The sequence below is a fragment of the Limanda limanda genome, chromosome 23 (genome assembly GCF_963576545.1).
Source record: "Limanda limanda chromosome 23, fLimLim1.1, whole genome shotgun sequence".
Taxonomy (NCBI): Eukaryota; Metazoa; Chordata; class Actinopteri; order Pleuronectiformes; family Pleuronectidae; genus Limanda; species Limanda limanda.
In genome coordinates this window covers 5,399,983-5,416,104 of record NC_083658.1, presented here as the reverse complement: position 1 = coordinate 5,416,104, position 16,122 = coordinate 5,399,983, and the positions used below count along the sequence as shown (strand labels likewise).

At 41.6% G+C, this 16,122-nt stretch overlaps 1 protein-coding gene across 5 annotated transcripts; it reads left to right on the top strand.

Annotated features, from left to right (window-relative positions):
• On the top strand, positions 1-12,840 carry LOC132996643 (voltage-dependent L-type calcium channel subunit beta-4-like). Of its 5 annotated transcripts, none has more exons than XM_061066962.1 (15): positions 1-63; positions 1,977-2,060; positions 6,460-6,525; positions 6,580-6,630; positions 6,743-6,865; positions 6,986-7,110; positions 7,839-7,921; positions 8,368-8,387; positions 9,512-9,592; positions 10,038-10,096; positions 10,272-10,381; positions 10,539-10,690; positions 11,825-11,920; positions 12,043-12,228; positions 12,580-12,840. In XM_061066962.1, the coding sequence occupies exons 1-15, from the start codon at positions 1-3 to the stop codon at positions 12,838-12,840; spliced, it is 1,560 nt and encodes a 519-aa protein (XP_060922945.1). The 5 variants fall into 5 exon arrangements, with proteins under 5 accessions (XP_060922945.1, XP_060922946.1, XP_060922944.1 ...); XM_061066963.1 differs by having other exon boundaries at positions 6,986-7,113; positions 7,845-7,921; XM_061066961.1 differs by having other exon boundaries at positions 6,460-6,630; positions 6,986-7,113; positions 7,845-7,921.
• Positions 12,841-16,122: the final 3,282 nt, after the last annotated feature.

Below are 16,122 nucleotides of genomic sequence, written 5' to 3'. Positions count from 1 at the left end.
ATGTCCCGGCACATCTACATCCGGAACAAGATAGGAGAGGGCATCCAGGCGCCCATCTTCCAGGTACTACAGATCACATACTTTATACATATTATACTATATCCAGGTACTACATACAGATACATACTTTATACATATTAGACTATATCCAGATACTACATACAGATACATACTTTATACACATTATACTATATCCAGGTAATACATACAGATACATACTTTAATAGATATTAGACTATATCCAGGTACTACATACAGATACATACTTTATACATATTAGACTATATCCAGGTACTACATACAGATACATACTTTATACATATTATACTATATCCAGGTACTACACACAGATACATACTTTATACATGTTATACTATATCCAGGTAATACATACAGATACACATACTTTATACATATTATACTATATCCAGGTACTACATACAGATACATACTTTAATAGATATTAGACTATATCCAGGTACTACATACAGATACATACTTTATACATATTATACTCTATCCAGGTACTGTAGCAACATTCAGATACATACTTTATATATATATATAATATTATATCCAGGTACTCACTCTACATACAGATAAATACTTTATGTATTATATTACATATATTATATTATGTCCAGGTACTCACTCTACATACACAACTTCTAAATAATAAATAACATTTAAAAACTACATACACAACGAAACCACTTTAAAATAGTGGATACGATTTTTTTTGATCTTTTAAAACATATTTTATTAATATGTGTCTTGAATTGTTTTGAATAATTGGCCTAGAACAATAATAACTCTTTATAAATCTATGTCGCCTCGATGCTTCAGCTTCACAGGTGGAAGATAGGGATGTAAATTATATTTGAATCGTTCTCCTGTTTAACTCAACACATGATGAAGTAAAAGACAAACTCTGCCATTCTCCATAATGTATTATAACAATTTAGTGTGTTTGTGTGATTGCCTTAGTTTGATTAGTCCACATAGGATAAGATCACTTTATTGTCACTGCACCAGTACGTTACAATGAAATTCAGTTCAAAGCCCAACCTGTAGATTAGAATAAAAGAATAAACGCACCAAGAAAACTAACGACACTATAAAGATATAAATAAATAAAAACAGATAAAAGAACATTTTACCTTCAGTACCATCTTTTCCTGCTGAACAATGTTCTTTTATCACATCAGTGTAATCTTGCTGTACTATTTCCCTGGTAATTATGTATATACATGTAAGGTTAATCTACGAGTTCCTGCCTCCTCCACTTGCTTTATATCCAATACCCTTGAAAAGTGATTTCCAGATTTTTTTGAAGTTGTGTAAAGATCAGCGCCTGTTCCATGTTAACTCAGTTTTCACTTGAGGCGTCTCGCAGGATATTCATAGACCTGCAGATTCTAACTTTATCCTTCATACGTCTCCTCAGCTTTTGGCCGCTGGCGTGAACTGAGGGACAGAGGAGAGAGATGCTGGCCCAGATTAATGTCCCTGTTTTTAAACATTCACAGAAGTAGGGTTTTTTTTTACGGTGACATTGTCATTAACTCTGGAGGCTTGAACAGAAATGGAGCAAATCACTTGGCAGATAATTAATTCCGCTCCCTGGAGACGACCTCCGCTGGTATTTTTGGACTTCGGGAAGAGAAAGAGACGGAGAGAATGTCAGGAGGTGTAGAACAAGAAGGCAAGACCAGCATACAATGCAAAAATATACAGTATGATTCTATTATTAATATTAAAGTTTATTCATACATCATTTTAAAACACCGTTTGAAGGTCAGACTATTAAAATAGTCAGCAAGTAAATATAAGATTCCATGTTACGTGTCTGTGTGTGTGTGTGTGTGTGTGTGTAAGTGTAACTTTATCTTGTTATTTGACCTTATTGAATTCCTTGTTAATGTACAAAGTGTTTTGTGTAGGAATGAAACCTCGCCTCCTCTTTTCTCCTGCAGGTGAACCGAGGGACTTACTCGAGGAGGAGCCGACTGAAGAGGTCTGATGGCAGCACCACCTCCACCAGCTTCATCCTCAGACAGGTAGAGAGAGAGAGAGACAGAGACAGAGAGAGAGAGAGAGAGAGACTGTATTCATAGAAACGTTAAGAATGATTGTATAGATTTAATTAATTCACTTTCGTTGTATCGTTTGTTTTCCCACTTACTTTATTTAAAAAAATCAGTATTCGAGCAACAACTTCATGGAGAAAAACGTGTGTCACGTTGAAATGCATCCTGTTGATTTTGCGAATACAACTTGTGCTGTACAATAATATCATGATGAGAACATGTTGCCCTTGTTTGTATCACATCCATCAGCACAGATGCAATTGGGTGACATCGCCTGCAGAGGGCGGTAATTTGCTGCTAGCAGAAATTTGCAGTGCACCAATAAAAGAGGAAGTGAATAAGACAATATTTTCCTTATATAAAGCATAAAGGAAAATCAGGCCCACTTGACTGCAACACATAGTAAAGTGATGCACATTTCCCTGAAAAATGCTTCTGCTGCATTAGAAGTGAATTCATTTCCTTGACAGGTTTCAATATAAGACCCAGACCTGCAGCTAATGGATCAACTTGCTTATCAATTAATTTTTTTCCTAAATTATCTGTTCTGACCATAACACAAGATCATGGCCCTCATAATTCTCCAAAGCCCAAGTTGACATATTTATATCAATCAACTTACCAGACAGACGTAATTTGTCTTGCACTTCTCATAAAAGCAATGTAACACAAACTACTTTACACAATAGAAGCATTAGGGGGGGAACTTGGATTTTCTAAAATCTTGCTCACGGCCCTGGACCAAATTGGATTTCCACTCTAGCAGTGGCTACACCACTCGTGGTTTAATTCTCAATTCATTCAATTACGTGGATCAAATCTATACATTTAAATCAAATGTATGTATTTCTGCTGTCAAGAGAGAATAGATGAGCAGAGGAAGGATGAGAGGAAACAGGGAAATGGAGGATGCTGCTCCCCTCTTTCACTCCTCCCTCCCTCCCCCGATCCCCCGCTACCTCCTGCACTTACACAAAAAAAAAAAAATCAAGGAGAGCGCTCATCCAAGCTGAGTGGACATCCAGCCAGCCAATCAGCTGCTTGCACATTGGCTGTGTCATCAGGCTTGGATATTGAGGAAGGATCCACCGCTCTGCTGCCGCCGCTGCTGCTGCTTCTGCCTCTGCTCCTCTCGCTGTGTATATGTATATGTGTGTGTCTGTGTGTATATGTGTGTCTGTGTGTGTGTGTGTGAGTGTGCGGACGCCCGATGAAATGAAATGCCAGGATTGGGCTACCTCCAGGGAGAGCCTCTCCATCCTATAATGTGAGCCAGCCAGCAGCACTGTGGGATCAGGGAGAAGCTGCATCCATCAAGCCACGGGGCCTCGGGAGGACCAGGCGTGATCCGACGGGAGGGGAGATCTTTTTTTATTTATATATATAAATTATTCGTCTCTGCTGAGGAGAGAAGGGATTGTCGTCATCCCTCCCATCCATCCTTTTTTTTGCTCTCTGTGGTGCCCCCTCCTCACGCCTCCGCCTCCACTCTTCATTTTTTTCCCCCTCATTCTTCTAGAGGCACTCGTTGGAATATCAAACCTCCATGTATGACAATTTGTACCTGCATGGATTTGAAGACTCGGAGGCGGTGAGTGTCTGGATGTGTGTGTGTGTGTGTGTGATAATCTGCTTTTGTGTTTTATTGATGGAAGTGGCTCAGCTGCACACACACACACATAAGAGGCCTTTAATTCTTTTTCCCACAGCACACCGTGGCGCGATCGTGGGTTATGCTTGACTGGAAGGGGGTTGGGTGGGTGTGTGGGTGGGAGTCGCTGTGTGTGATGGGGAGGGGGTGCACATTAGGCAGATGGCTTCTGACGTGTGACATTCACGCATTCCTGTATATATATATATATATTTCTCCCAGTGTGTGTGTGTGTGTGGCTGCGATCTGTGCCGTGAGGGGACCACGGGAGCCAGGAGGAGCCATTTAGTGCTCATCACCTCTGTTCCCGAGGAGATGGAACGTGAAAGCACTGGTTTCTCCCCTCGAGGCCCCGTCGCACGGCCACACGACCAATCCTCAAGTGTCACATTTCTGCAATCATCCCCTTTGTTTTTTATCTCTAAAAGACAAAATGTGCAGCCGAGCGTTTTTCGTGCCTGACCCTGCGACTGCGTGCCGCTGGAACATGCATCGTGATGTCATTAAGTGGACTCTGATGCTGATGAGTCACATGCCGGAGCTACTCCATTGGATAATGGCTCGGATGCTACAGTGCAACCTCAAAAGCTTCCACACGGTGTTGGGGCGTGCGTGCATCACGACAACGTGACACGTTTGTGACGGTTAACGGCGTTTACATATTGTTGTTGTGTGAGTTGTACTCGTGAGAGATGGAAAACTGGAAAGACTGAGATAATCCTCATTTACTTTCTAGTTTGGCTTCAACCCCCAAAATACTGGCATCCTACAATTCCCATAATGCAACTCAACAGTGTCTTATCATGACACAATTCCTCTCTAATAAACGTCCTTGTCTTTCAAACCTTACATAATCATTTCGTAACAAAGGCTTTTCTCGTAACAATTTCTATTGTCCACTGCTAAATGGAGATAACCTTGATGACATCACTATGACATCATCATGGGTCATTTTCCTGTCTCACAACTGGAAAAACTGATTTGAATGTGTGGAATTAGTGGAATGCTCCTTTAAAAAAACAGATAATAACCAGCAGAGATGTTTGGGATTTTCCTGTTTCTCCATTAACATTTGTATTATCTGAAATGTGGGTTTTTCCTGGACATGCCACTTTGTGATTAACACGCACCAGACGATCAGCGTGCTGAAGTCAGCCGCTGCCTCCGCTCGCTTGTGAAAAGCCAAAAGTGCTTCGGTATGACCACGAGCTTGATTGATCTCCTTCGGGACTAATGGTCTTCCTTAATTGAATCATCATTACAGCTGAGTGTCTAGATTAACACAGCAGAGCGAAGCAAGTTTGGTCCGGTTCCGTCTAAGCAAGAAGAAAAAAGAAAGAAATTGCATTACTGGAAATCTCCGAGATGCCTCAACAGACCGGGCTGATTAAAAAAATCCCTGAAGTGCTAGGAAATGGAGAACAAAAACTAAACAAAGTCACGAACCTTAAAACTTCCATATTGATATGGATTGTTGGAGCCTCTGTCACCTGCCTGGTGGATGCAAGTGGTGTTAATGTACAAAGTTCAGATCAGATATTGTATAATCAGACTTCTGTTTCACTTGTAGGATAATTTCACATATTTTTGAAAACAATTCCTGGATCGACACCAAATTTGTTTGGATTCACTCTAAGGTCGCGTTCCACCAGAATTTCATGGGGAAATGTGGAGTAGTTTTTGCGGCAGATAGATGTTAAAACTAACGTGAAAACTTTGATTTTACAAAATAAAAAATTAAAGAGATATATGCGTTAATTTTCACATTTGATGTAAGAAAATTGTGCTAAATTTCTCACTACAATATATATATTTTTGGTTGTATTTGAGCTTTCTTTTTAGTTTGGTAATGAATACATATATTTAACTATAATAGAGCCTCAATTACATTTCTTAGGAATCATTTCCTTTTTTTTCACATGTGTATATTGGAAATGTCTTACTCCCCGATGCCAGTATAGGCCTTGGCCGCGTGTGTTCATACAAACTGCTGACGGCACGGGATCAGAAATTCCACTTTGTCTGAGATGCTCCTGGCAGTCTGCTCCCCTCGACTTCATTTCACCTGGTCTGCACTGGCGGTGCCAAGCCTCCACTCTGGATTTGGCAGGACCGACGCAAAACCCCCAAAACGTCTGACAGTCATCTGTCAATTCACTGTTATCAGAAGTTCTGATTGTGTGACGGTTAAAGGGAGAAAGCTACAGTGCATCAGTCCCACTCCGATTAAAGATTAAAGATATAAGGACTGGACCTACGTTTTCCATTTTGTTTTGTATTTACATTATCTAACGTCTGATTTTGGTCACCTGAGCACCGTTCTAGTTGTATTATATCATGAGACTCCATAGTTGTTTGTTGTTGTAAATCTAAATATCTGTAAAAGTTATGCTACAGTGCATTTTTATAACAACTATTACAGTTGTATAAAGTCATGAGTCTGTATGAACCTCAGAGCTCATGATCCCCGACAGTTCTCGATTAAATGGGTTTTCATCAGTGAGTCATGTGCATTTGATAATTTGCATTAGTCATATGTAGCTCATTCATTTACAGTCCAGGCTGCTGTTACTCTAATTGGTGATTTGCTCACTTTGCTGGTTCTGTCCCATCGCTTCAGTCCCAACACTCCCCCCATTTAATTCAAAATCACGAGGTCTCTATTCTCAGTTTGACATCTCAGCTTCTCTAACCCAAGGTGTGATTTCCGTTCCGCAGGGCTCAGCTGATTCATACACTAGTAGACCATCCGACTCAGATGTCTCTCTGGAGGAGGAGCGGGAGGTCCCGGCCCCGGTCCCGAGCCAGAGCCCAAGCCAGAGCCAAGGACCGGGACAGAGCCGCCAGGAGAGGGAGCAGCAGGCCACCACGCAACTGGAGAGAGCCAAGGTGCAATCCTGCCATCTAGTTAATATTAACTGGCTAGTTAAAATTATGTTATTCCATTATTATTCTATTAATTCATCAATATTCTCACTGACTGAGTTTGTCTGTCCTCTAGACTAAACCTGTGGCGTTTGCTGTAAGGACCAACGTCAGCTACTGCGGTGCCCTGGATGAGGATGTTCCAGTCCCGGCCACGGCCATCTCTTTCGACGCCAAGGATTTCCTCCACATAAAAGAGGTGCTGTGTTGGTTTTTTAATTAAATACGACACTTACTTGAAAAAATTTTGATGCCAAATGCTCATGAGAAGTTTTTCCATTTTCCCTGTGTTCTTTTTTCGCCATGTTATCGTCCTCAGAAGTTCAACAATGACTGGTGGATCGGTCGGCTGGTGAAGGAGGGCTGTGAGATCGGCTTCATCCCCAGCCCCCTGAAGCTCGAGAACATCCGGCTCCAGCAGGAGCAAAAGAGAGGACGAGTCCAAGGGTGAGTGACAGGAAAACACACTCGTCTCACAGGGCAGATCAAATGAAAAGTAAAGGTGAACATTATTCTTGTGCTACGACCGTACAATGCAACTTAAAGAGGCAGGGATCAAAATTAAAATCAGTGCAGAGATAAAAAATAATAAATAATGATTCAAATGGCAGATACTGGTCCAACAGGTTAACCACCACTCTATCTTTTTACTTTAAGCTATGATTACGTTTTCAAACATTTGTTGGTTCCTTTCTTCAAATGTGTTAATTTCTATAGCTGTAATTATCAGCCTCGCTGTTTCCTTGTGTGCGTGTGTGACGTGTCTGGAAGGTTTTATCCTCCGGAGCTCGCACAGTAACTTACATGCACTTCCTTCGAGCCTCGTTGTTGAGTTTAATACTAATCCCCCTCGACTGCGGTGCCTCAGCGTTTCACTCACTCGTTTGACTCCTGTGGCTTTTTGTCACCGAGCGTGTCTCAGACGGGCAGAGACCTTTGAACCCCGTTAACCAGGACCACGTTTACACTGTAACTGAGAAACGCTGCCATTACTTGTGGGGTTGATTATTGTATATATTGAGATATGATCCAATGTGATTATTTTATCATTTTGTTCTTTTCTTTTGCAGTTACCTCATCACTAACCCCTTTTATACACCTTCTCTGGCATTTTCCTCATTAATACCAACCTCTGTTTCTGTCTTCTTCTTCTTTTTATCCCCTCTTGTCTTTTCCAGTAAGTCTGGAGGGAACTCTTCTTCCAGTGTTGAGGATGAGGTCTCGGCCTCTATCCGACCCCTCATATCCTCGGCAGGTGAGAGCACCGGACGGGGGCGGGGGAAGAGGGCTGTTAGCGGCCGGCTCCGAGCCGAGCCTCCTGAACCGCTGCGGCATAGCAAGAAAAATATTCTAAAGCTTCTCTGCATATAGAGTATAAGTTCAATGCGTAGAGTTGTTGGTACATTTTCCCATCCTCCTCCTCTTCCTCCAGTTGAGGACTGCAGGCGCTCTGAGACTGGAGCTTACCACAGTGTGAACCCAACGCCAAGACTATGACCCCCCCTCTGAAGTGCACTCATGTGACTTTGTGAATATAACAATAGGACAATAGAAACTGTAATTCATGTACATATTCTATTTAATATCATATGGTACTGGTTATTTTTGTCAGGCTCATGTGTGTAAGAGATGTTGTGGTGACGCCTCTAATCCACCGCAGCTACTGACGACACTGTCACTGTCTTCTCTCCCCTCCCACAGGAAAGCAGAAACAGAAAGTGGTAAGTTGGTGACGGTAAAAAAACAATCACTCGTTTACCATTTACTCGACTGTTGTTGTCGTCGCCATCGTAGAATGACACGAACGAGTCGCTCCGAGACATTTTAGTCTGATGGGAGGCTGCGACCTCGGTCACGAAATACTTCAGCTCGAATGAAGTATAAGGTGCCGCATCATCACCATCACTGTGATGCCAAAGTACGTTAGTGCTAAGAGTCAAAACTGCAACAACACACAGAGTTTAGTGCATTTCACTTTATTACAAACGTCTTATAAAAAAAAAAAAAAAAAAAATACGTCACAAAATAGATCAGCAACTTAACAACAAAAGATATTAACTATAAATACATTCTGCTTTTTCTCCAGAAGTATTTTTATTTGTTTTAATATATTTGACACTGTTGAGGCCCGTTTCTTTTTGACAATTTAATATATTTATAATATAAAATGTATATCTGTATACTAAAAAGATGACATAATATATAAGTACATAATATACATCATTTTTTTTTTCCCTCCGTGATTACTGCCCTACTTCATCCAAAAGAAAGACTTTTTTATTTTTTTGCCGTATATTTCCCTATTAATTACACAACTAGACTAGACTAGACTCAAATTTCCCCACTGTGGGACTAATAAAGGATTCTATCGATTCTATCTATCTCGTGTTACCACTTTGGCATGGTGCGGCGTTGTGGTGCTCTTTCTTACTGTAATCTTTGGTCTGGTATTGTGTGATTGGGTCTTACTGTAGTTTATCATCCATCCATCTGTGTAGCAAATGAGGAAACTTTGATTAGTTGATCAGAAGTAATTTGATAAATTATGTATTTATTCCTTAAGATGATAAAACAGTCATTATCAGGAAAATTGATGTAAACTCAGTCAATACGTTTGGACATTTTGCAGGAATATCAGTATATATCAGTATATTTGATTTAAAATAAAAACAAACAATTAGCACATTATCATTTGCTACATGTCCCAACGTGGAAACACATGTATGTCAGCCGCCCATTCAACACATGACTCTGCTTTTATCTGTTTCTCTGTGTTTGAGTCTTTTTGGGTCCTTTTGTTTGCGATGAGTCGACCGCCGCTGATCGAATATCTTTGCGCTAACAGACGGAGCACATCCCCCCGTATGACGTGGTCCCCTCCATGAGGCCGGTGGTGCTGGTGGGACCCTCGCTCAAGGGTTACGAGGTGAGCTGGAAAGAAAGAGAATCTGCCTTTTGCTCGTGTGGCTGAATGTCGCTGAGTCGGTCTTTCTGAGCGAAAACCTAAAAATAAAGCAAATAAAGAAGTGATGATTAAATGTTTGTCAGTGCACTAATGACAAGATTACAGGAAGGAAATGACTTTGCCTCCATTGCCCAAAATAACTTGCTGTTGGCGCAATTAATTGTGAGCGTGTCATCGCCCGTGTTAACATCCAGATTGCAGGCAGGCTAATGAGGAGTCTAAGAGGTCAGATGGAAATATGTTTTGTAGTTGGCAGATTTTAGCTTTTGTGGGAAGATAATTCTTCATTTAACTTCCTGATTTCTCTTTATGAAACTGTTTAAATTAATAGAATATCATTTTGGACAATGTGACGAATGCAGTTTAAATGTGCAAAAAGGAAAAAAAGGTGTGTTTGTTGCTGCAGGTGACAGACATGATGCAGAAAGCACTGTTCGACTTCCTCAAGCACAGATTTGATGGCAGGTAAGAAAAGTTGTGGCCTCTGATGACTTTTGTGTTTAATTCTCATTGGGTATAGTGGTTTATTTTGTTAACACGACAATTTACACATGCACAGCAGAGGGACTTTCACAAATTCATTCCTTGCCAATGAATTTATGTAGTTTCATTTTTAAGAATCTCTTTGTTGTTTTTACAGGATATCGATCACACGTGTCACAGCAGATATATCTTTAGCCAAACGCTCTGTTCTGAACAACCCCAGTAAAAGGGCCATCATCGAAAGATCCAACACTCGCTCCAGCTTAGGTAAGAAAACTACGATTCATTTGCAGATAATCTTTCTATTTTTGATTATTGATCCAGGGGTCAATGTAAAGTCAATACATTTCTTGTTTGGTCCAAACATGAAGCCAAAGATACTCAGCTTGATTTTATGTCTTTGAATCGTTTCTCGTCCGATCAGCTGAGGTGCAGAGTGAGATTGAGAGGATCTTCGAGTTGGCCCGCTCCCTGCAGCTGGTGGTGCTGGACGCCGACACCATCAACCACCCGGCGCAGCTCCTCAAGACCTCCCTGGCCCCCATCATCGTCCACGTTAAGGTGTCCTCGCCAAAGGTACTGTATAATACAACCTGCTCATTCACAGGTTTTTGTAAGACTGCAAAACCTTTTTATTCAGTGGTTTACAGGAGTAATCAACCTGGACAAAAATTAAAGGTTCAGTGTGTACGATTTAGCCACTTCTAGTGGTGAAGTTGCAGAATACCAGTCCAGCTTAATCTCCCCTACCAAGCATGTAGGAGAAACTTCGGTGGCCTTGAGGTATCACAAATACTCAGAAGGCCAGAGTCAGCCTGTGGTTTGTCCTTTCTGGGCTACTGTAGAACCATGGCGGTGCAACATGGCAGCCTCCATAGAAGAGGACGCCGCATCAGATGTAAATATACATGGCAAATTCTTGGATAATGTTAACAGCACTTGGTGGAGCTGGTGAAGGCTGCGGATCTTCACTGAAGCACCTCTGCATGGATCTGCTGCACTTTCTCTACCTGGGGGTCCACAGACTAGTCCAGACGCTACACATGTGCGTCCTCAGACTGTCACTTCCTGGTCTCCCACACTGGTTTTTACACTGCACCCTCCTAGCATGCAAAAGTTCGCTTTGTTACAATTGACCAGTGTCCAAACAAATTCTGGAAGCAACGACAGAGTATTAGTATTTTTAAGAAAAAAGTCGTAATATTGCGAAAATAAAGAGGTTTGACACTAGATCTCATTCTTTCTTTGCCACAACCAAACATCTCCTCATCTGTGTCTGTGGTTCTTTCTTCAAATTAGATTCAGTTTCTTACACAATCTTTTCAAAGTCTTGATACTTATGATAATTAGATGCTGATGAGCCAAAAGATGAAGTATTTTGTCATCTGTGAAACTTATACTAAAGTATAACATGAGAATACGCTAAGGCAACAGGTTGATACTCTGATATTCCCCTTAAATCCCACCCCATCAATATGAATGGAGCTGCACCGTATTCAGGTTTCTGTTTGCATCAGTTGTTTTATGTGTCTGATCACTCATTTATGACAAAGAGCTGCCATATCCCTCCGCCACTATCACACTGTGCATGTGGTGACGAGGGTGCACGGCGATCCGACACAAATGCTCCCAAATCTGCGATATCCCCCAAATCTGTGATAGCCCCACTGTAACCTGAGCATCATGTACCTTCTGTGTGGTGCCGTCCAGGTCCTGCAGAGGCTGGTCAAGTCCAGAGGAAAGTCCCAGAGCAAACACCTGAACGTGCAGCTCGTGGCGGCGGACAAATTGGCCCAGTGTCCTCCGGTAAGTGTCCACATCCTCGTGCACTGACTGACAATTTGCGTTTTCAAATCTCTGGTATAGCGTCGTCAGTTTCCATCTCGTTTCTTTGCACGTCATCTTTCTTTTCCGTACTCTGTCAACAGGAAATGTTTGACATCATCCTGGACGAGAACCAGCTGGAGGACGCCTGCGAGCACCTGGCTGAATACCTGGAGGCCTACTGGAAAGCCACCCACACCTCCATGGCAACGCCCCTGAACCCCCTGCTGGGACGCAACCTAGGCCCCACCACCCTCACCCCCTACCCCACCAGCATCTCTGGACTGCAGGTACAGAACTCATCCCGTGGTCCCAAATCAATGTTATGAACCTGAATATGAGCATTTTATATCTGCTTTAACGCTCTTTCACACCATGACTGAATATTGTGGGTCTCAGTTGTAATCTCTTCTGTCGTAGTGTTAAGAAATCTTGTCCAGGATCCGTGCAAGACGTAGCAGACTAATTCGTTTTATACAAAAATGCAAGCCTCCATGCAGTTGAGCTATAATCCGGAGTGTGTCTGTGTTAGCCTAGTCAAGACTTTGTTGGTAGAAATTTAGTTTTAGGAACAAGTAATCTACGCAGGTCTGATGTCCAACTGAGTGGTGTTGTTCCTGCTGTGTCCATGTTATCAGCAGACCCAAAGAATGCGACAGAGCAACCACACAGGAGACCACTCCACCCTGAACGAGCGACGCAACCTGATGACTTCAGACGAAAACTACCACAACGAGCGGGCGCACAAGGGACGCAACCGCATGTCGTCTGGCTCGCAGCATAGCCGGGAGCAGCAGGACCCGTACCAGGACTACCAGGACCCCTATCAGGATTCATACAAACCACACCGCAATCGCAGTTCACCGGGCAGCTACAGCCATGACTCCCGGCACCGGCTCTGAGCCCACTTCTCCCACCACTGGGGGCCCCAAGTGGCCCAGATTCCACCCAAAACTAACGCTGCAACAGAGCCAAGATGGTCCCAAATTGTACCCGTTTGGTTTTTGCATTTGTTTCTTTTGCATACCTGGCTGTTTATTTCTCTTCCAAAGTCAAAGTCATGTACAGATGTCAGGTATTTATTTTGAATCAAGCTGCAGGGCGACCCCCGTCAATCAACAGCGCGAGTAGTCAAAGAGGTTTCAGGAACTTTTAACTTCGATAAATTCCTTCAAATTTATGTTACTGGGACCTTCTGGGAGTTGTGCTAACGCGATGCTCAGCAGACGTGCAGCAGCTTGTTGCCCGTGTCAGCAAGCGTACGATGGGCAGTGGTCAGGTGGTGACGGTGCGTCTCGGTGCCTGGGACATCGCACCCAGTCGGACGGAGGTCCACTGCACACAGACTGCTGAAGGCTGCTGGGCCATGTATAAATCCTCTCACCATTTAGCTTATTGCATGCTGATAGATGATCAACCTCCGCATCCACTTCATTGATATTTTGTACCGAGCACTCTGGATTCTTCCACGATGAGGTATAGATACGGAGGTCCGATTTCTTTCCGAGGTTTGTGGGGGGGGTGCTTCAAATTCCCAAACTATTTTGCTATTCGAAAAGTCACTTTTGAGCGAGGCCAGCTTTTCTGTAGCATAGCGTTAGGATTTCATTTGGGTGAAGACCCTCGCCGTCATAGACCAGACAGATTCAGATGGTGCTGGGATCAGATCTCAGTCGTGCTGGAGGGGAAGGCCATGCTGCTTCTGTTCTGAACAGCTAGCACTTAAAGGGGAAGTGTTGGACTGTGGCGTGAAATACAATAGCAAAATACTACTTGAGATGCATTTGATGTTGTTGAGATGTGGAGCGGCATAAAAAACCAACGGTGTGAAAACCTTCTGAGCAGCTCAGGATATTTTAGCCCCTGCCAGTGTGAATAAGAAGATCGGGAACCGTTTCTTTCTTTCTTGTTTTGCATTTATAAGCGATGAAAGTTGTCAACGTGCAGATGTCGCTCACAGCGTCAGTCCGCAAGTCATGCAACTGGTTGATTTATTGCGGTCAAAGTTCCTTCTGCTGGTTTTAGGGGATCGGAGGATTTTAAAATGTGACGTGGCAGGGTCGGTTGCATCATGTTCATCCTCTGTGTAGCTGGCATGTTGTCCTGACTGCAGAGCATGCTCCCTCCAAACGTAAAAAAAATAGAACCCTCCTGTAATCAAGTTGATGTTTGTAGACGTATAGGGCGCCTTTCTCCGAGAAAAAAAAAAAAAGAAGAAAGAAAAAAAACTGAAAAATGAGGCCCAAATTTTAAAGATGAATGATATCTCTGGAACCCTGAGGTTTGTTACTAAATATTCTGAAATGAAATGGTACACCGGAAACTTTTTATGTGTTGGTTTTTGTCATTCGGGAATGTTTCAGTGGATTGCATGACTCATATGAGGGAGACGTCACCATGAAAATAGTTTCTAATTATTCTGAATTTTGTTATATGGTGGAAAGTGCACTGAGAGAAACACTAGAAAACACTGAGCTGAGATGATGATCGTTTACCTCACAAACATGGTGCTTCATGTGAAAGCAGAGGTTGCTAATAAAGATTTTAAGGCTTGTTATCATTATACAGTGTAAAATATTATTTTAAATAATCAGGATTATGGTTTAATTGTTTTTTATTTTCAGATAACACTAGTCGCCACTTTTAAATCTGAAAACTGCCTTGAAATAAAAAAATTTTGCTAAACATAACAATAAATTTAACTGAAAGATTAAATTTGTTATCTTGAAACTACGAGATAATTAAGTCGTTATCTAGTGTAGTAAATAAGAGAACCATTAGAAAGTGATTTACAGTTTGTAGTCGGAAGATAACAAGATAAAGAGAAATTGTGGCTGCTGTCGGGACGTGTTATTTATTTCATGTATTTCCCAGACAGTGTGTTTTTAATGTGTTTTGTGACGTTTTTCAACACACATTCGCTGAATCTTATGCTTAGATCAGTTTGATTTTCTACGTTGAACCAGTGCAATGCCAAAAGCTAAATAAGTGAGGAATGAAATTACATTTTTCAAAATAAAATACACAAACTGAGATGTTAAAAATTTAAAGGTAAAATAATTTAAAACAATATTTTCTTATATAAGATTTGTAAGGTTTTGGGCCATTAATTTATTAGTTTAATAGATCCTAGTATAAATTTAAATGAAGTCAAGTTTTTTCCTTTATATTCTGACTTTTCAAGTCGGACGCACTGCCAGATAAATATATTAAAAGGAACCAAATGTGAAATAAACATTGTTTTTGCCATCCTGATGTTTTCTCAGACATCGAACTTCTATAGTGGGAAACACTCGCTATAAAATCTGAACCTTTTGGCGTCTTCCCCTCTGACAAAACGTAATAGTAATAGTTAGCATCGATGATCCATTTCCTCAAACTTTACTTAAAGCTTTGTGAATTCTGAAACATTTATATTTTCTTATATTTCTCTCTTTTTAAGACTGGAAGAAAAGAAGAATGTAAGTTCAGAGCTGATGCTTTGATGGTGATCCCTTCTCCTTAAAATCATACAAGTCAAATCTTCCCTTATAAATAATTGGAAACTCACAGTATCTCACAATATGACTCATGAGGTTGAAGTCTGTAGCACTTTTCACCCCAAAATCAATTTGGTGTCAGATGTTGTTTGTCAGGATGTTAGAGCATAGATAAAAAGTCCGTCCTATATTTAGGATTTAAGGATATTTGACTGTCCCTGATAGTTTTATAGCCTGACACAGTTTCAAGATGTCTTGACCTACTTTTCAAGACCTGATTAGAATAAGTTTCAAAAGGCTCCTCCTCGCGTCACCGACTACAACTTAAGACATGAAATACAAATACAGCTCGTGATTTATTGATTTAAACTTAAAATTAGGCATCACATTCTCTGGATGGACACTTTGTATAGATGTGAAGAAATAGTCGCAGAGCACAAAAAAGTACGCAAAAAAAGGTGGGTTTTAAGCAACTGTTCCTACGTGAATCTAGTATAAGATGGAAACTAAAGTGCATAGTGTTTACAGACATGCTTTTCTGTCTCATTCTGCCCCCTGACATTAAAATCCCATTGGTTGTTTGAACGGGGAGCCATTTTCCATTCGAAATCAAGCCAACCAATGTCGAGCTGGGCTGCTTGAGACTATCAGAAGGGATTTCCAGACCAGCATCCCACCGGCCCTCTCTTTGTGAAAGCCCCGACG

Coding starts and splice junctions, on each gene's coding strand:
- LOC132996643 (XM_061066961.1), top strand. CDS start 1: ATGTCCCGGCACATCTACATCCGGAACAAGATAGGAGAGGGCATCCAG. Junction 9,593..10,037: donor CCTCGCTCAAGGGTTACGAG/GTGAGCTGGAAA, acceptor TTGTTGCTGCAG/GTGACAGACATGATGCAGAA. Junction 10,097..10,271: donor AAGCACAGATTTGATGGCAG/GTAAGAAAAGTT, acceptor TTGTTTTTACAG/GATATCGATCACACGTGTCA.